The sequence below is a fragment of the Poecilia reticulata genome, chromosome 2, assembly GCF_904066995.2.
Source record: "Poecilia reticulata chromosome 2, P_reticulata-male-v2, whole genome shotgun sequence".
In the NCBI taxonomy this organism is placed as follows: domain Eukaryota; kingdom Metazoa; phylum Chordata; class Actinopteri; order Cyprinodontiformes; family Poeciliidae; genus Poecilia; species Poecilia reticulata.
The window spans coordinates 31706907-31734064 of NC_088831.1; the positions used below are offsets into that span (position 1 = coordinate 31706907).

The following is a 27158-nucleotide window of genomic DNA, read 5'->3' on the forward strand; positions in this document are numbered from 1 at the left end:
CTTGATTACCTTAATTGGATGGTTTATAGATGCAGTAATGAGGCAGAAATAACCTCTGACATTTTGCCGCCAGTTTTGAGCATCTTTTATCTTTTGTTGGTGTACAAAGGGATGCATGAGTAAACACGGGGACCATTCAGATTTACAGGACATTTTACTATGTGGTTATCGCAGCAATTAGAGTGGTCTACAAAACTCCATAAATTATTAAAATGACACAGCAGTAAGGACTTCCTCAAGTATTCAAACAGGACGCCAACATTTTCAGATCCTGACTGGTGCATAGATTTTGAAAACCAAATACGTCAACATAAAATAACATTCTGTTTTCTTATTAGCTTCACTGACAGTTGTTCCTACACTGTTACATTCTCCACAGTTTTTAATCACTAAAACAGTCCAGCACGACTTTCACTGCTCTGAATGTTTGCACAAGACACATAAACATCTATCTTGTTTCTTACTCATCTCAACTAAAATGTATTTGCAGAATATTCTCTGTGCCAGCAAGCAATCTCACAAATCAATAAAATATACCTACTGACATATTTTCTGCATACGTTTCTATGCACTGTATGAGCTTACTTTGAATATTGTATTACTTAAATGTTCAACACATCAGCCGAAAAGTCAGCTGCAGCATAGAACGATGGGCTCTAGATTGCTATCCTCGGGTCAATATCTAATCAAAGAATAATGTAACTAGTTTGACTACTTACCTAATGGGGGTAGAAATATACCAGACCATCTCTGAAGGTGGGAAAAGTGTGTTCAACAATGCTTTCACACCTGCATTTAGCACTATTAGAACATGATCATCTTGCTCAGGATGAGTTTTAGTGCCAAGTGTGAATGGGGTCAGAGAAAACCAACTAACACTTTCTTCTGCTGTCTTACTAAAGAAGGTGGTAAACTGTAGGAACAGTGTAATGAACAATAGAAGCAGTTTAGAAATTGTAACCTTGTACAAACTTGATATATGTTAATACTGAAAACCAGCCTGTGTTGACTTAGTTTGAAGCCTGATTAGTAGGTAAAAAGAAGATTTGGCCTTAGTTAAAACTGTGTGGCAGACTAGTGGTCCCATTTTTCTGTCTCTGCTCTGAACAGAATATGACCGAATCATCTGATTCAAGGATGTGGCTTTGTGTTTCTAAACACTTTTATCCTGTAGTTTATAATCCTATTATCTGTGCATCCAGACATGATCTCCTGTTTGTTCCCTAACCTTCAGCTGCCCAGTCATGTTTCATTCCAGGTGCAACCCAGTGGCTCATACTCCCCCTGTTTTCCCTTTCAGGAACTCCAAAAAGGAGCTGAATGACATTCGGTTTGAGTTCACCCCTGGGCGAGGTAAGATCTCAGTCTAAATTAATTTTCTTAAATTGCACTTTTCTTTGTAATAACATTCTCTCTCTCTCCTTATCGATGCATGTATATAATAGGCAATATCATTGCGCTGTGGGCAGCATCTAATTTTGTGTGTAACACAATTACCTGCTAAGTGGAATGATGCAAGTCAAATATTTGTCATGTTATTCCCTCACAAGACACTGCTGATGGCGTCTCCCAGGAGCTTTACTCAGCCGGTCTGGTCAATGGGCTCGATGTCTTAATTGGTAATGTCACACCTCTTTGTCTTCAATGAATTGTGTTTTTCTGCAGTTCATGAAGCCAGTCCTCTGTGAAACATCTGTAAAAACTATTTCTGTCATAATAATCAGTATCAACAAAGAGACTAAAATAATTAAAGGGAGTAATATTTTAAAAATTCCCTATCCACAATTTGCTTTTTTCCCCACGTACGTTCATGTAGCTTCACCATGGTAAAGTATTGATTTAAATGTTATCTTGATTATACAGTCTGTCACAGCACTGAAACGCTGTAAGTCAGACTTCACTTCTCTCATACCATCCTGACGTTTTCCCCAAAAATTTTCTTCAAGGTAATGCTACACATATCAAGATTGGGAAGGAAGTTAAAATGCTCAGATGGAATTTGTAGTTATTTTCCTCAGACAGTGAAAAAACAAGATGCTACATCAAATTATTGGTAAAAGTATTTTCTTACCCATTTAACTTGCTCATAAACAACTAACTATGCTCATAAACAATAATTTACGAGATCATCATAAACTACCAGATCATCACCTTGATGATCTGGTAGTTGACTCTACTTGAGCTAGTGACATTAGTTGTGAGATGAACTGTGTTGTTTATCTTGTTTATATTTGTCCTTTAGCTTTGGATTATTTCTCTTTCTCAAATTCGAGGTTTCCAAATGTGTCCAATGGAGGGGCTGCTTTTGATTGGAGAAATATGTCTTCCTTAACTGCAGTTATTTCCACAAACTCTCCCACATTTCTTGCACAGTCTTTGTAAGAAAGTGCTTTTCCATTAAACATATTTCAGTTAAAATGTCTTTTTTTATTCATGTATATTAAAATAATCTAATATGGATACTTTTGGATACATTATGGACATATTGTGTCTTTCTGTTGTAGAGGGGACGACTCAAATGGCTCCATTTACTTCTTAAAAGTGCATAAAATGGCAGATTATGCTTTATTTATCCTTCATGCTTTAAAAGTTTTTAGGTCTTCTGTTTCAAAATGTGATATTTGCCCTTTAAACTTCACAGAATCAGAAAGGATTGGCGATTATATTAACATTTGACTCTCCATGTGTTTTCATTTGGACAGTGATATTCTCTCTTTCCCTGTTACAGTTGCTGCTAACCTTCAAAAGATTGTAGATGACCCAATTACCTATAAAGTGTTGACCTTTAAGCTGGTGAGTTTCCAGATGACTGATGGCTGATGACAGCCTTAGTGGGTTTTGTCATGCCTGACAGGTTCCTCCTGTTAACAGCCTGTTGATGCATGGTGTGATGAAGGATTCAATTGCTGGAGTTACTGCTGTCTAGCAAAACAAATGACTTCAGGGTGAACCGGCATCTGTTGCTTGGGTTTTTCTGTTCACGACTCGGAGGAAAACATTTTATGCAGAATTAGATCAGAGCTGACACTGGAGACAACTATCTTCAGCAGATATGAAGTAATTTTTATTTATTTTTTTGGTCTAAGTTATAAAGAACACCATGACTAGCTGTTGTTTTGAAAATCAAAGGGAATTATAATTTAAAGGTTTCATCCCATTTTTATGCATTATTTAGAATGACACTTTCAAAGTTCCTGAGGTTTAATAACATACTTTTTATTTGGTTATATTAGAAAAAGAAATGACAAGGGACTTCAGACATATTCTCACTACTGCAAATGTCCCCCCGACGCCTTCTGTTCTTATTTTTCCAGATAAGATGGAAAATAAAATGAAATGTTGCAGCTCATTAGTCATTATTTCCTTCTCCACTGAACTTGTGAACTTGTAATAGTCGTTCCCCTCTGCCATAATTGCTGTGTTTACTATGCTGTTTTAAGTCACTAACATTTCAAAATTCACAATCTATCCCAAAAGACTTGCAGTTGCAGTGAGAGGTGGTTTTTTATTACGTATTGATTTAGAGCTCATGAATCCAAAAGTAAGATCCCACTTTTCAGGTTTTTATTTGACCAAAAAATATTTTACTTCACCTATACGCACTACTTTATGTTGCTCTGTCACATAAAATCTAATAATTGAAGTTTGTGATTGTAAGATGAGAAAATTTTAAAAAACTTTATCTTTTGCAGCTATTTAAACCTGTTTATTAACCAGTGAAACCAAGATTGTAGCATTTATTGGAACATCATGCTCTCAAATGTGTGAACTAATGTGTAGATAGATTCATAATTAGCAGTAACTTTGTTTACTATGTCTGCATTCATAAACCTGTCTCTGTGTTGTGGTAAAGACCTTAGCATAAATTACTACCTTTTGTTTTGTCAACAAACACAGTGCTGAACCAGCTCAAGTCACATAATCCAATTTAATATTGATTTTTTTTTTCTGATACAGTGTAGTTACTTGACTCATAAATCTCTCACAGTAAACAACATTATCTACACTTCTCCGCACAATGAGAATAAACATGTTCTTTGTTGCATTTTGAACAACCCAAAACATAATATTGTATGCTGTTGAATGAAGTTGTTTGCTTTCCTCGAAAAAGATATCCAAGATGTTCTATTTACTGCAGGAGAAACGCAAGATCCAGGGAATACCAATTATATTTTATTTCAGCCATGTTTTCCCAGTTTTCCCTGTTAAATTTTCCAGAGCATATTTTATTTGCTAAGGCTGCATCATCGAGGACACTGATAAATCCCTGCTCAACTCTTCTATTGTAAGCAAAGAGTTACGAGGGCAATACCATAAAAGCCAGGGAGTGACAATAATTACCCTCACAAGGAAAACAGCTCATAACACTTTATGTACATAATTTATAGAGTGGGTGTCTCTGTGACAGCTTTATCGTTGAAGTGACCAAGAGATCCAGTGGTCTCTGAGCTCAAAGCCGACCTCTTCTGACATCACTGCCTCAATGTTGCCCAGACAATCAGAGGTCTCAGACCCCTACGGTGGTCAGATGAGTCTCTCTGAAATGTGACTGGTTGAAACAATTATATATAGTCTCAACTTTTCTTTAGGGAACCTAAATGAAAACCAAATTTTAATTTTGATTTACAGAGAAATCAAAATGAGGATTTAATGGGCTATTGGAAGTAGATGCATATAAATGGTAATGACACCAATGCAAATGGCTAATGAAAAAAACAAAGTTAGTATCTACTTGGAATGAGCTGTAGTTTAAGGAGGAAGCTCATTTTAGCAGCTTCAATCTGGAGTTTAGCTTTTTTTGGTCATGATCCATATGCCATGACTAACGGAGAAGGTTATGGCGTAACATTCACCTCCATAACCTTCACCAGCCTTAAGGGGTTCGAGCTAAAGTGTCTTGTTCTTCAGTGATGGTAAGATGGGCTGGGAAATGGGGACTTGGACACATGGGCCAATATCTGCAGTAATAAAGGCGATCTTGTAATCTTGTTGGGGTGAATAACAAGCTGAACCAAAAAAGTTAAGTTCTTCATTTTACCATTTTTTTATACTCTTAGAGATGTCCCACATAAATTCTACTATATACCGATTGGCATATTTTACCATTTTTATAATGGACTACAAAGTCTCAGTAAAGAACCACAAAAGTTGAATGTTGAAAATCTTGGGGCCTAGTGAACATGAAATTTACTGGGCTCTAGTCATTGGATCTCTTGTTGTCACATGAGCTAACTGATGAGGAAATAGTCCAGTTTGAGCATGGACAAATTATAGTTTTCTTTTCTAGTTGGAAAGCTTCTTGGACTCCAGAAGATATTCTGTCTGGCAGATAGTTAATTGCTTTTCAAAATTAATTATGTCAGCTTGTAATTTTTGTGAGGAGGGCACTCTCAAGGGAAAACAAATTAATAGGCAAATTTTACACCCTGTACTTCCCTGCTTCAAATGATAAACACATAATTTCAAACAATTTCATATTAATTGTTTTATACCACCATAAGGAACGCTCTTTTATTATTATGCAGTTACATGCCTTTAATGGGTCATGTTGACTTTGATATGTACTTAAATAACTTGTTAGTAGTGCAGAGTCAGAGTAATGACAAGAGCTTTGTTGTCTTGCAGCATGTTTGACGTTTCTGGTTCTCTTTACAACTACACTGAGGTTGTAGAGGATTGACCTTTACTTACAGCTCTGTTTAACATCTTCACAGTTTGTCTCTAGTTAAAAAAAAACACACACAGATACTCAAGAAAACTTTATCACTAAAAGTGAGCAGTGCAAAAATGATTAGTTGCTTAGCGCCTGAAAGTTGTCAAGGTTTCCAAACAAAATACTTCCACTGGGAACCAACATTGGTGTGTCTAATGTCTGGGTTTAGTATGGATAGTATGCAACTCTTGTCTTGAGCCTCTTTCGCACTGCACGGAACGGTACGGAACGGAACGGTTCCAGCCCTGTTGTGTTCGCATTACACTGAGGGCGCCATCGAAGCGGTACCGGACGTCATTATTTTTGAAACTAAACAATGGTTTCGATGTAGTGGCCGGCTGTTCTCGTTCATCAGCGAGTAAGCGAAGGAAAAAAAAAACCTCATCATTAGACCAGGTGATTGCACTATATTGAGACGAATCCACTGCTAATTAAAACTAATAATAAACATATTGAAAAGAGTTTCAATATAAAACAGTTTCACCACTTGTACACATTCATCATACATCTATTGTTTTCGGGTTGCAGGGGTTCTCGGTACACGAGGGAAATCCACACATCTTTCTTCCCAGCATCTGCAATATTATTCTGATTGATCCCAAGGAATTCCTAGGACACAATAGCTGTAGAGTCAGCTTGGCTATTTGTGGATCTTTTCCTTGGTCTTCTTTTAGATGGACATGCTTAGAAAAGCTCCAAGAGGAGGCACCCAAGAGGCAGACCAGAGTCCCAAACACCTCACTTGATTTTTTAATAAAGCAGAGAAAGAAGCTACTATTCCTGAATGATGGGAGCTCCTGCACTCAATTTCTGAGGATTAGCCCAGCCTTCCAAAGGTGGAAGCTCATTTCATCTGCTTCTAGCCAGGATCTTGTTCTTGTAGTAGACCGGTAAATTGAGAACTTCATATTTTAGCCCAGCTTTTTCTTCATGTATTCCTGTGGACAAGATCCTAGTGTGTGTACGCGTCTATTCATCTGTCCAACAATCACTCACGGCAAAGACTGACCCATGACCTCGAGGAAGAAGCCCAGCCTTTACTAGTTGAGATGAATGCCCTGAGACCTAAAGAAGCTAAAGGTCAAGGCTTAAAGATGCCTGTAGAACCACATCAATTGCACAATGAAGGGTCCCTGAGGCTTCCAAACAGGACATCCCCGTCTTCATGACCAAGCTTTCAGATTCCATCCAGAAACACCAACAATAGGATTGTGAAAAGGGACAGAATCCAATCTGCGATTGCAGCTCTTGCTTTGGTCATGCAAAGACCAAATTAACTTTAATAGCAACTCTGGCTCTAAGCCCTGACGACACTTATCACAAAGTCCGTCAAGAGACACGGCCATATAAGTCTTCTCCAGATAACCAGTTGTTTCCAAGAGAAATATAAAAAATTGTAGGGAGCAGTCCTCCTTTTTATTGTCCTAGGACTTGAAAGGAAAAGGCTTTCATTCCTGGCACTTCACACAAGGCTTGGAACAGCCTTAGGGCATGCTGAAGGCCATTGCTTGAAGATGCACACAGCACCAGACCTCTAGGTGTCCAAACCAGACACCCTTCTCTCTACGACTACGCCTTGAAATCCCACTGACACTCCAAATTCCCACAAAAAGCTTGAGGACCAGATGGTTTCAAGCAAAAATTCTGCTACTACAGTGACTCTCGAAAATGCTCACATGCCTCTTAGTGTTCACATTTACTGTAGCTGTTTACGGTAATATATATTTATACAAGCAATTGGCCTAATTTTTTAAATGATTTTAACGTGTATTGTTTGCTTGTTGATGCTTTACATATTTTTTTGTCCTCTTTCCAGGCTTCAGGATGTGATGATACAGAGATCCCAGATGAGGTGAAGTTGATCGGCTTTGCGCAGTTAAGTGTTAGCTGATGTTCCCTTCATCTTTGAAGCAGATGAGGCAGGGAAGACAGTTCAGGGCAGACAGACTGAGGAACACACCCCGACCACCACCACCACCACTTCTTGCCATATCTTTCTCAACTCCCTCCCAGAAAAGCCCTTCTTCGTCTTCCGTCCTTCACTCTTTCTGACTTCCGCAAAGCTCTGCCGTCGCTTTACCACCACCTCTGTAGCATCGACTTCCCTGCTCGCTGTCCGTCGACCTCTAACCTTAACATTCCAGCACCCAGCGCACAGAACAGTAACCAGGATACAGCCCAGGAACCAAAAGATGTACTCAGGTGGTGAAAGAAGATGATAAATATGTAGCTTTGAATGTTTTATTTATTTTCTCACCTCCTTTCTTTAATTTACACTGCATTACTGTTCCCTACAGCAAAAATCAAAAAATTATTTATTGAAATAAGAAGATATTTTCAATTTTATTTTTCTGTCACATTGTTTTTGTTCCCACTGTGAAAATAAATTTTCTCCCACACTTAATGATTTATGAAAACTCTTCGGGGTTTGTGTCAGAATGTAAGAATCGGTAAACATGTAGATATAAGCACATTTTTTTTTTTATAACAACACGATGAATGTTTCAAAATAAAACGCCCAGAACGAATTGTTTTGTGTTCAGACCTGCTTAACTAAAAATGGAAGCGTTTGGTTGAGTGCGCCGAAATAAATGAGACCTGGATGTTACTGTGTTTACTTTGCTGCTCTCAACAGTGTTAACGCTTCAGAAAATGCTTGAGGTGCCTTGTTCATTTTTCCGTGCCTAAGAAAGTTGTCAGTGAGTGAGACGACACTGAGAGCAGAACTTGCTGATTGTCACTTCATCAATAAATTCCCTGCAATGAATCAGTTCACGTGTGCAGTCTTAGCCCGAAGAGGGAAGATGAAATGCACTTTTGTGTTGAGATGCGCAGCCAACGAACTGACTCTTAATTTACCTGCTTTCAGACAAGTAAAACCCGGTGGAACCTGCAGTTGTGTACTCTTGCTCTAATCGGTGTCTATCCGATGCCACAATCCAAAACTGGGATTTTTTTGTTTGTTTTGTTTTGTTTGAATAAGTGAAGTAGCTACCTAATTGTACTGTATGACATTGAAAAAATGGAACCAAACGGCGTCTGCTGAGTGTGAAAAGCCGTTTGTTTGTCCAAACAAGTCCAGTAGCACTAAATCATACTAGGTATAAAAGTGTTAAATAAAACTCTCCTAAAAGCTTTTATTTTCTGAAGTAAATTATTGTTTGTTTGTTTTTTTATGAACACTGTGCATCATTTCAACATATTATCCATTTCCCTTCTCTGTAATCAGCTAATGTCAAATTTCTGATGAGAAGCAACAAATAAAGAATATTTAAGAAATGTGTGATTTCTTACAAATTTAACTACAGGCTATGACTTCCCGTTTTACTGGGGTACAAATATAACAGGATACAGAGACTATTTTCTTTTTGACAAAAAAATCTCAAAAACTCACTGATAGAGAAATGATGCAGACGTTTTAGTGAGATATTCATATATGGAAGAATATGGGTAATTTTGACGCTATTTAAACATCTTGCATTGCCAATAAATATAGAGGGCACTATAAAAGTAGGGATTATTAGACACTGAGCTTCTAGTTTAAAGTGTATAAAATCCATCATTACACAATTAAACTCTTGCTTAAGCAGTTGAGGAGCATTGCTACAGAGGCTGAAGAAAGAAGTGAAATAAATATGGAAGATAGAGACCAAATTAAAGCCTATCACAGTGAAAATAGGCAATACAAAGCAGTAACAGAGTCTGTATTAAATATGCAAAATATTGTAAATTATGTTTGGCAACAACTTAAGAATGAAACACAAACCACAATCCTTATATCTGTGTAGCAGAGAAACTGGAAGAAGACAAGCAAGTGAAAGTACTGATTTAATTGTAATTATTCAAGTATTTCTTTTTTTTGTATAAAAACATACAATATATAACAACAATCCCCTTATGGGATAAAAGCTTTCACAGTAAATGTCACATTAGCTTATAAGACTACAAAACCTCAGTGAAAATAAAAAGGAAAAAGAATAATTGGCCACCGGAGCCACATTTTCTCTGAGAGAGCTAGACTTTCCCATGTTGTTTATACAGTGACAGTGATTCTGCACAGCCACTGATATGCCAGATACATATTACAATACATCCAGTCCGTAATGATCCCGGCTCGACATAACAAGAGTCTTGCACGGCACGATGCAATGCTTTTCCTGGTGCGCGTAGCAGCTGATGAGCTGAAACAGCTGCTGATATACAACACACATAACCAAGAGCAGCAGCTACAGTAATGAGAGGCTGGTAGCCGAGACACATAATTACCTCTGGCATGGAAACGCCAAAGTAGGAAAACAAGAAAATGTGTCTAATATCCAAAACCTACACACTGCTTATTTTGGAAGAAAAAAAAAAGGCAATGTGATGATGATTGTATGTAAACAAAAACATCAGGCGAATTCATTATGAAAAAGTTGCAACTTTTCCACACTCTTAATATAAACTCTATTGTGTTAGACTATCATTTCACCCTACTTGGATTTTGACACTTATAGTTGACTGTATTTTTTATATTTAGCCTCATTAAAAAGACGGAGAAAGGGAGTAAAGAGCATGAGGATCACATGCCAGAAGCATGGTCATCAAGGTTGCACTTGCAATCTCTTGCTTCCGAAGGTCTCAGAAAACTACACTTTTAGAGATCATTATTTAGAGCTCTAATATACAAGTAATGCAATATATATTTGATTTCTTCACATTCTTTTGGATTGCACTCCAGGAGGGTCAGCAGCTGGGGAGCCAGGAGAGATTCTTGCTCAAGGACACTTGCAGTAAAGGGGAGAACAGCTTTAAAATGCATGGGAAATGTCTGAATGTCTGCTCTGTCTCTACAGGGCAGGTCGTGACAGTTAGTGCTTTCTTCTGATTGGCATATTTCTTAGAAAGTAGCAAAAACCTACTAGTAACAACCCAGCATTTAAAGAGCTACTTTAGGACTTCTGAAGTGGGGCTCTGTCAAAACATTACACCCAGTTAATGTGGGAACATTTAAAAAAAACTCAGCTATATAAGTCACTGCTGCTTATGCAAACTTTCTTTTATGAAATTTTATATATATCTGTTAGTAAACATAAAATGTGTCTAATATCCAAAACCTACACACTGCTTATTTTGGAAGAAAAAAAAAAGGCAATGTGATGATGATTGTATGTAAACAAAAACATCAGGCGAGATATATAAGTCACTGCTGCTTATGCAAACTTTCTTTTATGAAATTTTATATATATCTGTTAATAAACAGATAAGCCCCACTTTGCAGAAAAGACTTTTATAAATAGGTAAGACAGCAAAAGCTCTGAAGACAACAACTAGAGAGAATCTGGGTTTGTAAAGTGGTAGCTCCCAAACTTTGTAACAAGTTGCCTTTAAAATTAGATAGGGGTCTTTTTTGTTATATTGAGTTTTTTTTTAAAAACATATCTAGTGCCTTTTGGCATAGTGTAAGTGGCAATTTTTCTTTTCTTTTACTTTTTCATTTTTCTTTTAATCTTTTCTTACATATACTTAACAATTGCTGTTCACACACACACACACACACACACACACACACATATATATATATATATATATATATATATATATATATATATATATATATATATATATATATATATATATATATATATATATATATATATATATATATATGTAAGTATATGTAAGAACTTTACAAACCCATATTTCCGTAGGATACGGTAAAACAACACTTTGAGGAAGCTGGTGGTGTGAAAAGAGGCTGTGATTGACCTCAACTTAAAGTGCACTGCAGTAGCCAAGATGAGTTGTAATGCGTGTATTATTCTCTCTAGTTGTTGTCTTCAGAGCTTTTGCTGTCTTACCTATTTATAAAAGTATTTTCTGCAAAGTGGGGCTTATCTGTTTATTAATTTTCCAAAACCATAATTATGCCCAATTTATTACCAATTTGCTCATAAATACTGATACGGCAAAATAAAACAACCTTTGTTTTACTTTCATTGTACGTTGGAAAATTCCGAGCTTAGAATGACGGAATAAGTACAGATAAAAAAAGAAAAGAAAAAAGGAAAAGACAGAATCCAAGGAACTCCACATGAAAGAGGTGCTGGAGTAGACAAAAACTTGTTGATATTAAGAGCAGCGCTTTCTTTTATTATGCCAGTCCTATGCTGTAACTCAATGTTCCAGATACCAGATACAAACTGTGGAATCAACAGTATCAAATGCTCCAGTTAAACTTTATAGTACAAAGATTACAAAGCTTCCATCATCTGCTAGAATTATATATTTATAAACAGTTAACAGTGCTATTTAGATGCCTAAAGCTAGTCTGGAAATCCTCCAAAATTGTGCAATTGTTCAAAAATGGCACCATGTTCAAAAATCTTTAGGTCTCTCTAGAGGAGGGGTCTTCAACTCTAGTCCTCGAGGGACCATTTTTAGATGTGTCTCTGCTTCAACACACCTGAGTTAAATAATGAGGTCATTAGCAAGGCTCTGGAGAACTTGACTGCATACTGTGGAGGTAAGTCAGCAGTTTCAGGTGTGTTGGAACATTGTGATGTTGTTTTCACTGGAGTGGCATAAGACTTTCTGCTTTTATCCTACTTTAGACTCGGTTTTAGCCTCTGGAAGAAACCAAACTACATTTATACTTACTGAACACGCTTAAGAGTTGTATTCTCCAGGGAGGATACTAAACGCTTTAACAGAACCCAACTTTAAAACTCCTAAACAACTGCTTTAAGAGTGAGTGACTGTACACACTGCTAATGCTAATTAATCCATGTGTCATAAAACATGGACTTGCAGAAGCAACTGCAGGTTCTTACATGATTAAATGTGACATTTTGTAATAAGATACTAAGGCCAAAGTAAATGAGGTTGGGTAGGGGGTCAGCTGGATAAATTGAAGTTGTTCTTTGTTGATCCTCATTTCTCCTAACATCTGAGGTGCTTCTTGCTGGACATGTCATTCCAGATGCGGTGCATCTCCTCCGGGGGGATCTGATGGACTGTGATGACGCGCCGGTACCTGCAAAGACTGTAGGCCATTTTCCAGTGGTTGAACCCACTGTTCTGATAAGGGTGGATGCCTAGTTTACGCAAACACATCCCCACATACACGTCCTCCAGGTGCAGCAGTCTTGTGTGCAACGAAGTCTTGTAGATTAGCTCGGCTACATCTGCGGAGAACACGTAGCCGGTGCCTGAGCAAAACGGTGGGTATTTGTTTTCAGGGTATAGGTCTCTGGGCATGTACCACTTGCTGCGCATATCTCTGATAGGACCACCGTTTATCACATAGCCCGTGAAGTATCTCCTTCTGGGCTTGGTGCTGGGCTTTAGAAGCTTGTAAATAAGATTGTCCATGTTGACGAAGATGTCGCTGTCTGTCTTCATGACATATTGAGCCTTTGGACAGAATGTCGCTACCCAGCGCATGCCCATTAGAGTCTTGAGGGTGAGATTGTGGTACGAATCAATAAAGTTCTCCACTACAATATCATGGAAGATCTGACTCTCCTGCTCCACCATCTGGTTGAGCACATCGTCTGTATTCCTCCCCAGAAGAAAGACGGTGAGAATGTGGATGTCGCTGTAAGTGCCCTCATCGCCCCAGGTCTCTCGGATGGCCTGCCGCGCGTCAAACTCCTTGTGTGTGGTGCTGATGAGGATGACCAGGAAGGGCGTGATGCTTTCACACTTCTTCGGCTCATTTATTACAAATTCGAAGGCATGTGGGTTGAGGGGGCGCGTGCGGATGTTGGTGAATGTGATGTTTTTGGGAGGAGGTTTCACAATCCTTCGTTTAGGCATAGCCATGTGGCCGACATACGTGGACGTCGGCCGCGAAATGCTCAAGTACCACAATGCGCTCGCCCAGCAAACCACTGTCAGGATGTATAAACATGATACTTTCGAAGGCATTATGCTGCTCTTAGGTGTATTTTGATGAGCTGGCTCTTATAAGGTTTTCCTTCCATTAGTGAGCTTTCACCCAGTGAGGCAGCATTAAGCTGCTCAAGCATGTGTTTTGACATTAATTGTCAATAATGGATTGCTTTACAGAGAAGAGATGCTTTTTGCAATTCAATGTGAAGCACTTTAAAAGCGAATGAATGTCCAGATTCTTGGCGAAAAGCATGGCATCTCCCTTTACATCTGAAAAAGAAGAGACAGAAACATCAGTATAAAATATATATGTGCGGTTTTAAAAATGTACATATACATTAATTATTCATAAGCTTTTATTTTAAATGCATTAATCTTTGTAGAGGATGTTTATGTACTCAAAATAAATGACCTAAACAATGTAGGGAAGCAATCACTGAGTGCTACATAAAAAAATCCCAATAAATTAGCCCAAGTAGTCAAAATGATCTACATAAATCATGTTTAAAATGATCATTTTTTTAATCTTTGGAATAAATTTTGCCAGGGGATGAAAGAAAAGTTTTCAAAGGAAATCAATGTATAAGCACAGTAGATCAAATTTTTGGGTAAAACTACGCATCACATACTGACATGTACATATGGCGGGATTCATGTTGAAAATCTAAAGGGTATATAAACATGTAGTTCATATCCTCAGGCTTTGATGTTTTCTGTGGATTTTTTTTGGTCTTTTACCTAGAGATTACATGCACTTCTCAAGGGAGTAGTTATAAATTTGAATGCATTTATCATCAGAGGCTGGAGGAACAACAGAGGCCAATCTGACCAGACGTTACATTTAATTCCACCCCAGAATATGAAATGAATTCCAGCACTGTGATTGGTTGGGGGTGGCAGAATAAAGGGTCTGTCCAGGTCTCATGTGAAAATCAACAGCAGCCCTAACATTTTAAAGCGCTGCTGTTGAAGGGTAGGTCTCGTTCCTTCTTACTTTTTCTTATGACTGTTTCAGCAAACACTGTAGTTGGTATTAGTTCTCTCATAATATCAGCTTCTGTGAGATCTCACAAGATTGAAAGGAGCACACAACTGCTTCCAACTCATAACTGTTTACTCAAAAACAAGAAATGCAAACACAGCAGAGTTTTCTTTTACTGCAGTGTCAAAAAGGTTTTAGTTGTCTTGTATTTATTTATACTCGGCTGTCGAGAAGACGGGCTTTTGTAATCTTTTATACTGGTCTTGTTTAATCTTTTCTTCTTGTTTTTTGAAGCTTGTTTAAAATGATTACTTGGAAACTCAATGCTTGTTTCATTCATTCCATAGTTCAAATGAGATTTAAGGCAGTCAGATTTGGTTTTCAGAAAGCGATAGTAGGTTTATACAATACAGCACTTTCAGATACCAAAACTATAGATCCAAAAAATTTATAACATTTTTTACAATTTCATTCAACTTGTAAGAGTCAGAATGAGAGAACTAGATAAGCAGATTGCCTTGTGAAGATAATAAATTAATAGAATATTAATGCAAATGGTGGAAAGTTTGCTCTTGTGTTTGCCCTATATCCAAATATGCAATGCTTCCTCTCTGAAAACGTATTAAATAGAAATAATATGAAAACATATTTTGTCAAGTGGGTCTTTAGTACACAGTCAATTAAGTTTGGCTTGGCAGGAATTCTTGCTGGTTCTGTAGCTACTGTTCAATAACCCGTCAATGGGTGAGAAAGTAAATAAAGGTATACTGCCATTTTTGGTGATTTTAAGTTTGGACATTAGTGGTTCAAATGAAAGAATAGCCCTTGCAAAAAGACATATAGTATAAAAATAGAAGAATAGGCCTCTTTGCCATGTCAAGAGGTAAAGTGTTTCACTTTTAAAGCTTGGTTGGATGTAGAAAAAGCCTAAAGTGGATTCTGCTAAGAGATGCTCCAGCTGAAAAGAGTCTAACCTTAAATTCAACAAAGCTAAGAATAATTACATGCTTTCTGCTCTGCTGCACCTCCACTGAAAAATGCTTTCTAAATCAGTATTTGACTTTGGGAATGAAAGGTGGTAATTAGGATCAACACAAAAGCTGCCATTCACTGTAACTGTGGACTTAATAAATAAATATGTCACTAATAGGTGAAATACGCTTGAGATGCACAGAAAACAGAAAAATATGTTGTGAAGGAATTAAGAAAATCACTTCAATTAAACTGTCAGTCATGCATCTAGATTTTTGTCAAGACATCTTAAAATCAGACAAACATAAGAGTAAACACAAAAAGGCAGTTAAAAATACTTTTAATTATTAAGAGTAAATCAATCCAGACCAATATGGCCTAATCTGAAGTAATCATTCCTTTGGTTAAATTAGTAATTAACTAATTAACTACGACATTGCGGAAAGCTCAGTTTAATTTCACCTGCTGTACTAAGTCCTGGTGAATGCCAGACTTGTAGAATCACGTCATCCCTTAAATGCGACCACTCAAAACATGAAGTAACCTAAACAAAAAGCATCTTGTGTTTCCATGATCTGAGATGTGAAACGTTGACATTTGTGAGTCTGGAAATGTTTACAAAGTAATTTATATGTTTTTTGTGCTTCGGTGAGCCACAGTAATCCACAAATTAGTAAACTATAGTAAAGTGCTGAACCTTCTTAGGAATGTCCGACCAACCACAATTACTCTAAAAGTACATTGACGGCTCCCCCGAGAGGTTAAAACATAAACATCTCCAGTCAAACTCATCCAGATCTCATATTTCATTTCAGGTGATGATGTCAAAGTAAAGACAAGAACACTGGGTTTCCATCCCGACTGCACCTTTATCTCGTCTTCCCTCTCGTCCTCTTACTTAAGGCAAGAGAAAATGTAAATCTGCATCGGTAAAATGCTGTAACACTTTGCCAGAGTCACACCTTGCCATAAAATCTGTAGTGGATATGTAAAAGGTATAAAATATAGTCACTGTGATTAAATCATCCTTTTTATAGTTCCATTGTTGTAAATCACACCTTTTATTTTGGAGACCAGTCCCACTGCCACACTCATTTGCTGAGCGATATGCTGGCCAACACTGCTACAGTGGGAGGAGTGACCCATTCAGCCCTCTGGACCCCAGAGTGGAAACACTTACAAAAAAAGATACAAAGATAAATGAAAGTTCAGGGGGAAAAAAGTGGTTCCTCATTTATTGAACTACATCCTAAAGCACTGGAGGCTTCACTTGTCTAAAATACGTTACATTTTTATGATTCAACAATAAAAAAGAGACTGGGAATACATTCAGTGGAGAGTTTGAAGGCACAAACCATTTGCCCGATAACATACTTATGATCCCAAAGACTAAGGAAAGTATTCTGTGGATTAGACGCACAAAGGTGAACATTTTTGATGCCACATGCTCCGTTATATTCTGTGTTAAATTAATACAGAATTTCAAAAAAAGAACATCAGGCTGATAATCATACATGGTGGTGGTAGTGTGATGGTCTGGAGCTGCTTGGATGTAACCATAAATTCTGCTTTTTGCCAAAAGGTTTTCAAGGAAAACGTCAGATTATCAGTTTGTGACTTTGAGCTCGAGCACACAGCATTAAATTAGCCATAAGCAAAAGATTTAAATGAAATGTGTGGTAGTCTAGTCAAAGCCCATACATAAATCAGAATAAGATGCTGTGGCATGACCTCATGCTTAAAGACCTTCCACAATGACCGAATTAACACAATTCTATGAAGGGTCCAAAATTCTTCCACAGAGATGGAAAAAAAAAGATTGCCAGTTATCTGTTGCTGCCAAGACCAAAAAGGAAGAAACAAAACAAAACAAAAAAATAAAACTGATGAAATCCGTAAGACCTGAAATATATTTTTTTCACAGAACAGTAGCTGAGTCTAGTCATCACCATTATGAATTATGATTAAGTTGGACTCCCTTCTTCTTCCTCTTCTTCCTCACTGTCTCAATAATTCACTGTATCTATTGGATACTGGACAAAGAGACTTTAAGGTGAAGCACATTCAGGAACACTGAAGATTTAGGCTATAATTCTTCGTAAGTATTACAATTTTGAAGCCTTGCAGTCACCTTCGCAACACATCTAACCCAATCAGTTTTGCATATTATAAGATCTCACATTTATCGACAGACATAAAATCTCCCACTCCGTGTAAGAATAGCGGCATAGAAATTGTCAGGAAAAATGTTACGCTATTAAACAGCCTGTAAAGGGTGGGACAGGTGCACATGCTACACTTTGCAACTAAACCCGCAGGACATGAAAGTCAATAGAAAACCGAGTCAGAGAGGCGAATGAAAGGGTGGAATAATTAGCCTATACTACCAACAGAGACCTAATTTATCATGATTTATTATATGGCAAGAGGTAAACTTGTGTTGGGAGTAGGGCACAAAGACAGCCATTCATCAGCACTTGACGTTTCTTTCTCCGCGCTTCCTGCGTTGAATGTTTGGTGGACTTTTTTTTTTTTTAAGAAAAGGGCTATTATGTACTCCTCTATACACAAACAAAAATGTTGTGATTCATGGCTCCACGTCTGTATGCAGACAGGTTTCTAAATTGTTTTTCCAATAACATTGCACCAGAGCTAATAGATTGCCTGCCTGAATTATAGAGAGCCTGGGTTTTAGGTAGGACTTGTGCCAAAAACATCTAAATTGATTACCTTGCTTTTATTTCACACAACCTCTTCTGAATATTGCTGACTACACTTTTAATGATGACTCACTACGGTGGCAAAGCTTATAATACAGATTTGCTATAATACAGATTTGAATAATAATTGCCTTCACAAAGATTATACATTTTAAAATTAATATTGTAAAACCTCACTGATGAGGTAACATTGATAAGATTTACTTTTGTCAACAGTGGCAAAATTACCTAAAACATTTTTTCTACACGGATAAATCATTTTCAATTCTTGGTAAAGGACATAAACAAGTCACTTCTCAATTACTTGGAGCAAAAACAAAACAATGCTTGTGTCACTTTGTTGGCTTTGTTGTAGGATTGATTTAAGTGTTGGTGTTGCTTGTTTTTAAAGTCAGTCTCTTTTACTCCATGCTTCATCTGAAACCCCAGGCTATTTTACGGGATGTTGTTAATTATCTTTACAGTACGTCTAATCGTAAATTAGAAATAACTACTACTACTAAATTGTTGAAGAATTAACCAAATAGTTGCTCGAAGTTTGGAAAACTTATGTAAGGAGGACTAAAATTTGATATATAATTATTGATACGGTGAACAATTTGTCAAAAACATTCCAGTTCTAAAACTTAAATTACTTGTTTTCAGTGTTTTTCTCAACAATGCCAAAGTGACTGCCTTCACCAGCCACTAAAATATTGCTGAAAAACCAAAACCGACTCTACTGTCCGGTTGTTTATTAGTGGTTATGCAAGACGAAGCCTTTTGGGTTTTTTTTGGTTTATGAAGAAATGCCTGAAGACTTTATGGGAGTGAATGATCTGCAACTATGCCAGCATGAATCTGAACCGACAGCTCCAGCTCCAGAATTGAGAGAAAACCTTTCAGATCAGGATTCTGATAATCAGGACCCGACATTTGCCAGAGTCACAGTGACATTTCATAATTACTGTCTTGGGAACGTGGAATGCTGAAAACTGATTACAGTGTGTAATGTACAATTTAAGGATTTAGTGCATTAATAGGAATTTCTATTTTGGTAATTATGTGCAGCACACAGGTGAACCTGTATGACACAAGAGCTTTCTCACTCTTTGTTGGTCTTTTCGTATGTAATGTATACATTTGATTTTTCTTTGCATCTGTACAACAACTGGATGAACCTTTGTGGCCCTACAAATAAACCTGTCTTGACTTGCTGTATCTTTCTGATTTCATCCTTTTTTTTTTTTTTTTTTTGCTACTGCTGTCTCCTTAATATATTGTTTCATTGCTGAACTTCACTTTGGGGTAACTTGTGTCTGTTTGTGAACTGCTTTACGAGTGAAATTGACAGTGACATTGACAAATCTCCTTAATCAGCACAGAGTTGCTGGAAGCCATATTTCTGCAATTTCACAACACTGCACCAACCTTGAGGATGAAAAATGAGTGAACCAGCACTTATTGCTGGAATGTTAAATGATTTTTTTCCCTCCAGTATTTTGTTATACAACATAGATCAAACTAGAGCAAAACTGAAAGGAAAGTTTTTAAAAAAAAATTAAAGTAAAGTATGTATAATCCTACCTCCACCAATCATCATACATAGAAAATACAGGTTTGCTATGTTGAGAATATTTAATCACATTTTAACAAACCCTCCCAAAAAAACATCAAAACTTTTCAATACTAAACTGGAAGAGCGAGTGTAATTGACTGTAATTTAAAGCTGAAATTGTTATAATTTTGTGACAAAAGAAAGGACATTTCTTACAGGAATAATTGTATGCTGAAGCACTTTACTTTTCTCAAACATCTACGCAATAAAAGGTTCTCTTTACTTAGCAAAATCATAGATATGCTTTCTCCTCCGAATAACATTTTAGCACTAACATTACTTTAGTGCAGTTTAACAATCATGTTAAACAATGATTGACTGTGTGTAGGAAAGTGAGATTTTCAGCTGCTTCCATTCACTGAGAAGGTTTTTACATAAAAGGTAACAGATGCTCATGCGCTTCAGAGTAACAGTTACTGGTCAGAACTGGTAAAAAATCTATAGTATCCAACTGAATGCATTTCAGCCTCATTACTCTCATTGTTATTAGCTGCGTTCTGTGCTGGGTTGTGATCACTGCTTTTCAAAGTTTTTTTTTTTTTTTTTTTTGTTTTACATATTTTGTGACTCCAGATGTGGAAATGAATATAACTCCTGTAATCTGAGAAAGGAACAGTGAACAGAGCTCCTTAAAAGACTGGATACCCTCAAATGGGCAATATGAAGTCAGAATCTCACTCTAATAATAGTTTAGTCTCCAAGTTTTATTCTGTGCCACATGCGTTGACCGTGTTCCACAAAATAGCAATGTAAAAATGTCATCGGGGTAACAAGGTAAATATATAACAGCACCATCAGCACAACAGTCACTGAGACAAAGTTGCTTGGCTGCATCTGTTAAACCCTCAATTCCCAGAAGACTCTCACCTTCACTGAGTATCAGCTGTTTTTTTTTGGCCATTACAGCATTAATCTAACAGATAAATATAGGATGTATGAGCTACACCAGATTTAGACACACCTGTTTTTATCAATCTTTGGCATATCATTTTAGAAAGATGTCATATGTGAAATTTCTATTACAGGATATTGTGCTGCCACAGCAAACCAAATCTGTAGATAAATCTATTTAGGCACATAAAAATTTGTTTTTATGACACAAATACTGTGTAAAAAAATAAACCAGGGCTGGGTTTATTTTACCACTACATTTGCTCAGCTGCCATTGCAAGTGCATGTAAAACAGTTTTACTCTGAGACAAGATGGTTATTTCGTGATGTCTTATAAGAAAACCTTCATAAGAATATGGCAACGTCATGAGCCAGCAGAGTAAAAAGCAGAATGTGTTTTGTGAGATTCACAAACTCACAACTGTGTTGTTACCTCCCACACACTGTGTTAAACTCATGGGGATTGAAAAAAAGCATGTACAATATTTGAGGTTAGAGCATTTGTTTTGCAATGCACCTCAGAAGCAGTAAAACAGAAAGCATCACTGTTTGAAGTACAGCATAAGGATGAAATGTTTGTTAAAGCACATTTAGTTTCTGGGAAAGACTCAACATCGGTGCAGGTTAAGTGTTGTTCACATTTTAATTTTGTGAGTCTAAGAGCATGCGGTGCTTTGCTAATCTACATTTGGAAAATTCTCTAAAATTTGTTTTTAAAAGAAAAAAAGAGAGATTGCAGGAATGTAAGGTTCTATTTGTTTTTCTACACATATCCTGTAAAATAGCAGGGCAAGCAGCGGAACAAACAAATGCGCTTTTTTTATTCCAGATCAAGTTATCATTTGGTGGTGTTTTTAATAAATGCGTCACAGATAAAAAGAAAAAGAAAGTAAGTATATTTTTGCTAACACTGATTAACCTTAATTAGTTGTAATTTATGGATACATTTGCTTAATGTAACAATATATGTGTGACTACATACAATATGTATGCACTCACTATTTCTTAAAATATGCATAAATTGTATTTAAATTATTTTGATTTGGATAAAACACAAAAGGTAATCTACCTCTGCAGAGTTTTCCTATAAGTAGTAACAGCATCTAAAACTATTATAGCGATGCTAAGCAGAAGAAGCCGTGTACTTCATTTTAAAAGTTGGAGAAAAACAAATTGATGCTCTGAGTTTAAAATAATAACTGAAGTGAGGGTGTTCAGATGTTAATATGCAGGAGATTAACTGGACAAAATGCCAGCTGTACAAGAAGCAGTCCTGCTATGCCAAGCAAACACAGCTCTGGGTAGTGTGTTAAGTGTTGCAGAGATTTCCCTTAAATGTTGGCATCCGTACACAGAATAAATTGGGCCAGGGCTGTCCAGGCATTGGCTCTGGCACACAGGCTCCCACACATCATCAGGCCCAGATTAAACCTGACGTATCCTCATCGGCACCAAAACATTTCACTCATTTTTCTCTCTTCTGTGGAAGCACAGCCATATTCATATGGTAGTCGTTAAAGCAATCTGTTATACGTGTGATATTTCCCTGCTTCAGCAGTCACTACAAGTCCACCTGCCTGCTGTCAGCACACTTGGCGCTGCAGAGGCTGCTGCAACCCTGGGGTAACTGTAAACTTCTCATTTAATTTCACAAACAATCTATCCCTGTTCTTTTTATTGAGGCAGATAGAATAAAAACTAAGTCTTAAAATATTTACAATACTCTATTCTGTTGTAATATAGAAGTGAGTAAAAGAGAAATTACAAGTTATTTGTTCAAATACTATAGAAGAGTGTTTCTAAATATATTAAAATACAGACTACACTAGACCATCACTAAAATCCTCATCTGTGTTTTCCAAGAAGATAAACTTTAAAATACTCTGTTATCAAAAGTTAAGGTCTTTGTTTGTCTCAGGGGGAAGATTGCTCCTGGGATGTGTCGTGCTCTTTTCTTATTTGCTCAAATGCAGTTTGTTCTCTCCTTCTTTCCCAGACATCTGATCCTGCACACCCAATTCTGTTTGAAAAGGAATTCACAAGCATTGAGTGTTACTTCAGGGTGAAAAATGTCTCATTCTCGAGATATAACAATCTTCAAAGTGCTACGCAAGAGAAAATTTATGTGATAAATAATAACATAACATATGAACATAAATAAGCCAGGAGAAGAACATCATTGCATAAAATAAACATTCAATATTCCAGGAGGAACTCAACATTTCAAACAAGCAAAAGCAGAAAATAAGATGACAATAAGTTCAATACATCCCACCTATGAAAAAAAAAGCACCAGGTTAATTTGATTCAATAATGAAACGTGGCATGTTTTATAGTTACCCATTACACAAAAATTAACCGTCTTTAGTTTTCATGCTATTCCAATGCAAATGTATTTAGAAGCTTCAGCTTCAGTCTGAATGGAAAAGCAGCTTAGCATGATATTATTTACCATTACCCATTACACCAACAAACCTGAATGTATTTTTAGGTTGTTTTATGCAGTATTCATGGTCTTTGTGCTTGTAAAATCTAAAAATCTTAAAAGTAAAGGAGGCGTAATGAAAATGCAGGTTTCTGTATATCCACTTCACAAAAATCCCCTTGCAGTAGCCTATTTCACGTCTTTGCTGTGCAATAAGCTTAACAACTCACACTTCTTCAGCTTTTGACAAAATCTTTGAAAAGCAGAAATGTTTGAAAAGGCCTTAGAATGTAAAGATTATCCAGCGTCTTTTTTGACTGAGTTTAACAAAAAACAAATAAATAAATAAATCACTCAGCCACAGAACTGATATTTAATACTGTGTTAGAGTGAATCAATGAAAATATTTACAGTCAATATTTTTCAGTCAGCTGCCTTTTCAGTATTTCACAGAACAACAACCAAAATAACTCAAATCCTTTTTCACTCTGATATATATATATATATATATAAAAAAAAAAAATTCCCTTCTCACCCTCCTCGGGTGGTCTGTTTCATCCTCTGAGCTCGGGTCCTCTACCAGAGGCCTGGGAGCTTGAGGGTTCTGCGCAGTATCTTGGCTGTGCCTAGAACTGCACATTTCTGGACTGAGATGTCTGATGTTGTTCCTGGGATCTGTTGTAGCCACTGCTCCAGTTTGGGGGTGACTGCCCCGAGGGCCCCGATTACCACAGGCACCACTGTGGTCTTCACCTTCCAGGTCTTTTCCAGTTCCTCCCTGAGGCCCTGGTACTTCTCCAATTTCTCATGCTCCTTTTTCCTGATGTTGTAATCACTTGGTATTGCTACATCCACCACAACGGCTTTCCTCTGTTCTTTATCCACCACCACAATGTCCGGTTGGTTCGCCATTACCATCTTGTCTGTCTGGATCTGGAAGTCCCACAGGATCTTAGCTCGGTCATTCTCCACCACTTTTGGGGGTGTTCCCCACTTTGATCTCGGGGCTTCCAGTCCATATTCTGCACAGATGTTCCTGTACACTATGCCTGCCACTTGGTTATGTCGTTCCATGTACGATTTCCCTGCCAGCATCTTGCACCCTGCTATTATGTGCTGGACTGTCTCAGGGGCCTCCTTGCACAACCTACACCTTGGGTCTTCTCTGGTGTGGTAGATCTGAGCCTCTATTGCTCTGGTGTTTAGGGCCTGTTCCTGGGCGGCCAGGATGAGAGCCTCTGTGCTGTCCTTGAGTCCAGCTTTCTCCAGCCATTGGTAGGTTTTCCTGACATCAGCCACTTCAGTTATTTGTCGGTGGTACATCCCATGTAGGGGCTTGTCCTCCCATGATGGTACTTCCAGCACCTTGTCTTCTGTTCCCCATTGCCTGAGACATTCGCTGAGCACATCGTCCGTTGAGGCTTTGTCCTTGATGTATTTATGGATCTTGGATGTTTCATCCTGGACAGTGGCTCTCACACTCACTAGTCCTCTGCCTCCTTCCTTACGGCTCGTGTACAGTCTCAGGGTGCTGGATTTGGGGTGGAATCCTCCATGCATGGTTAGTAGCTTCCTAGTCTTAACATCCGTGGCCTTCATCTCTTCCATTGGCCAGCTAATTATTCCGGCAGGGTATCTGATTACTGGTAAGGCATAGCTGTTTATTGCACGGATCTTGTTCTTGCCATTGAGCTGGCTTCTCAGGACTTGCCTTATTCGTTGGAGGTATTTGGCTGTGGCTCCTTTCCTTGTGACCTCATTGAGGTTGCCATTTGCTTGTGGTATTCCCAGGTACTTGTAGCTGTGCTCTATGTCTGCTATTGTTCCTTCTGGGAGTGAGACCCCTTCTGTGTGGGCGACCTTCCCTCTCTTTGTAACCATCCGACCACACTTCTCTAGTCCGAATGACATCCCAATGTCAGTGCTGTAGATCCTGGTGGTGTGGATCAGTGAGTCGATGTCTCGCTCGCTCTTGGCGTACAGCTTGATGTCATCCATGTAGAGGAGGTGACTGATCGTGGCCCCATTCTTGAGTCGGTATCCGTAGCCAGTCTTGTTGATGATTTGGCTGAGAGGGTTCAGGCCTATGCAGAACAGCAGTGGGGACAGAGCATCTCCTTGGTATATGCCACATTTGATGGACACTTGTGCAAGTGGTTTGCAGTTGGCTTCAAGGGTGGTTTTCCACAGCCCCATCGAGTTTGCAATGAAGGCTCTTAGAGTCCTATTGATGTTGTACATCTCTAAGCATTCAATGATCCAAGTGTGTGGCATTGAGTCATAAGCTTTCTTGTAATCAATCCAAGCGGTACACAGGTTGGTATGTCGGGTTTTGCAGTCTCGGGCGACTGTGTGGTCTACAAGGAGTTGGTGTTTGGCTCCTCTGCTATTTATGCCTATGCCCTTCTGTGCCTTGCTCATGTATTTATCCATGTGCCCGCTTATCTTAGCCGCTATGATGCCTGACATGAGCTTCCATGTTGTAGAGAGACAGGTTATTGGCCGATAGTTGGATGGGACTGAACCCTTCGAGGGATCCTTCTGTATCAGGATTGTGCGCCCTTCAGTTAACCATTCAGGGTGAGTCCCATTTTGTAGCAGCTGGTTCAGTTGAGCTGCCAGTCGCTCATGGAGGGCAGTGAGTTTCTTAAGCCAGTAGGCATGGATCATGTCAGGTCCTGGTGCTGTCCAGTTTTTCATACCCGAGACTCTGTCTTGGACATCTGCCCCAGTGATGGTTACCGGGGCTTGTTCCGGGAGGTTGCTGTGGTCCTCTCGTAGAGAGGTTAGCCACTGTGCATTGCTGTTGTGGGATGCCTCCCTTTCCCATATGCCTTTCCAGTATTGTTCAGTCTCCAGCCTGGGTGGGTCTGCTCTGTTGTTATTACCCTGCCATTGAGAGTACACTTTAGCTGGTTGGGTGGCGAAGAGCCGGTTAATCCTCCTGGCTTCATTCTCTCTCGTGTATCTCTTTAGGCGGCTGGCCAAGGCTTGGAGCCTTTGTTTGGCAGTTTCGAGTGCTTCAGGTATGGGCATCTGGCTGTACTTCTTGGGTACTGATCTTTTCATTGCACCCCTTTGGAGCTCTGACAGTTGACTCACTTCCCTCCTTGTGATCTTGATCTTAGCCTCTAACCGTCTTTTCCATGGTGGGTATTGGGTCTCATGGTTGCTCTTATAACCAAGCATCTCAAGGATCACTGATGCTGAGTTGTATATCAGCTCATTGGTTTCTGTTATGGTGTTGGTAGGGATCGTTCTCAATGCTGCATTCACATCTTCAATGAGACTTTCTGATGGTACTTCACTGAGCCGTTGTAATTGGCATCGGGGTCGTCTGGTGTTCATTCGGGCCATGATTCTCTCTCTCAGGTCAGTTGCTGCCTCGTTCAGCTCAGATGGTTCATTCATTACTGGGGCTACATACCCAGTCTCTGGGTGGGGAATTGTAGTTGACTCCCTTCTGACCTGGCATCCTGGCTCCTTCCCGTAGCACTTGTGTCGTACCTCGTCAATCTCAAGTTGTGACAGCAGTTGCCGTTTGCGGATGTTGGAACACTGAGCTACTAGTTGTTTGGCAGTTAGTGTTGACTGGGGATGTCGAGCTAACCATTCCTCCCACAGTCTTTGCATGTAGCCCCTCTGACTAGGATTACTTGAGTAGTAGCATTCCAACAGATCCATGTTTTCACCTCTCGCCCATTTCCGTCTTGTTCCAGTAGCCCACTTTTCATCAGGGTGCTCTGGTTCCCCAGCACCTGACGCAGACCTTGTTTGACCGGGCGACGTCTGAGCCGGCATGTCGTGCTTATTTGTGTCTCTCATGGTATGAGGTAGGCTATATAGCTCCAAGGGTCTTGCCTAAGGACCCACACTGACAGCTCAATGTCACCGTTGTAACTCTTTGCCCCAGCCCCCAGCCTGGCCTCGAATATATATATATATATATATATATATATATATATATATATATATATATATAT

At 38.5% G+C, this 27158-nt stretch overlaps 2 protein-coding genes across 4 annotated transcripts in view; one reads left to right on the forward strand and one right to left on the reverse strand.

Moving 5' to 3' along the window:
• The window catches only part of stk39 (serine threonine kinase 39), a 29401-nt gene extending 20409 nt beyond the window's left edge, over window positions 1-8992 (forward strand). For both annotated transcript variants that reach the window (XM_008404049.3, XM_008404050.3), the window contains exons 15-18: window positions 1301-1353; window positions 1551-1619; window positions 2729-2793; window positions 7530-8992. In XM_008404049.3, the coding sequence (XP_008402271.1) occupies window positions 1301-1353; window positions 1551-1619; window positions 2729-2793; window positions 7530-7604 (262 nt within the window). In that variant the 3' untranslated portion in view covers window positions 7605-8992. The remainder of the gene's footprint in view (window positions 1-1300; window positions 1354-1550; window positions 1620-2728; window positions 2794-7529) is intronic.
• A 2371-nt stretch (window positions 8993-11363) lies between these two features.
• The window catches only part of b3galt1b (UDP-Gal:betaGlcNAc beta 1,3-galactosyltransferase, polypeptide 1b), a 46004-nt gene continuing 30209 nt past the window's right edge, over window positions 11364-27158 (reverse strand). The window contains exons 2-3 of one of the 2 annotated variants that reach the window (XM_017308206.2): window positions 16601-16717; window positions 11364-13858 (exon numbers count right to left, since the gene is read on the reverse strand). In XM_017308206.2, the coding sequence (XP_017163695.1) occupies window positions 12635-13624 (990 nt within the window). In that variant the 5' untranslated portion in view covers window positions 13625-13858; window positions 16601-16717 and the 3' untranslated portion in view covers window positions 11364-12634. The remainder of the gene's footprint in view (window positions 13859-16600; window positions 16718-27158) is intronic. The other variant, XM_008404047.3, reaches the window with a different exon arrangement.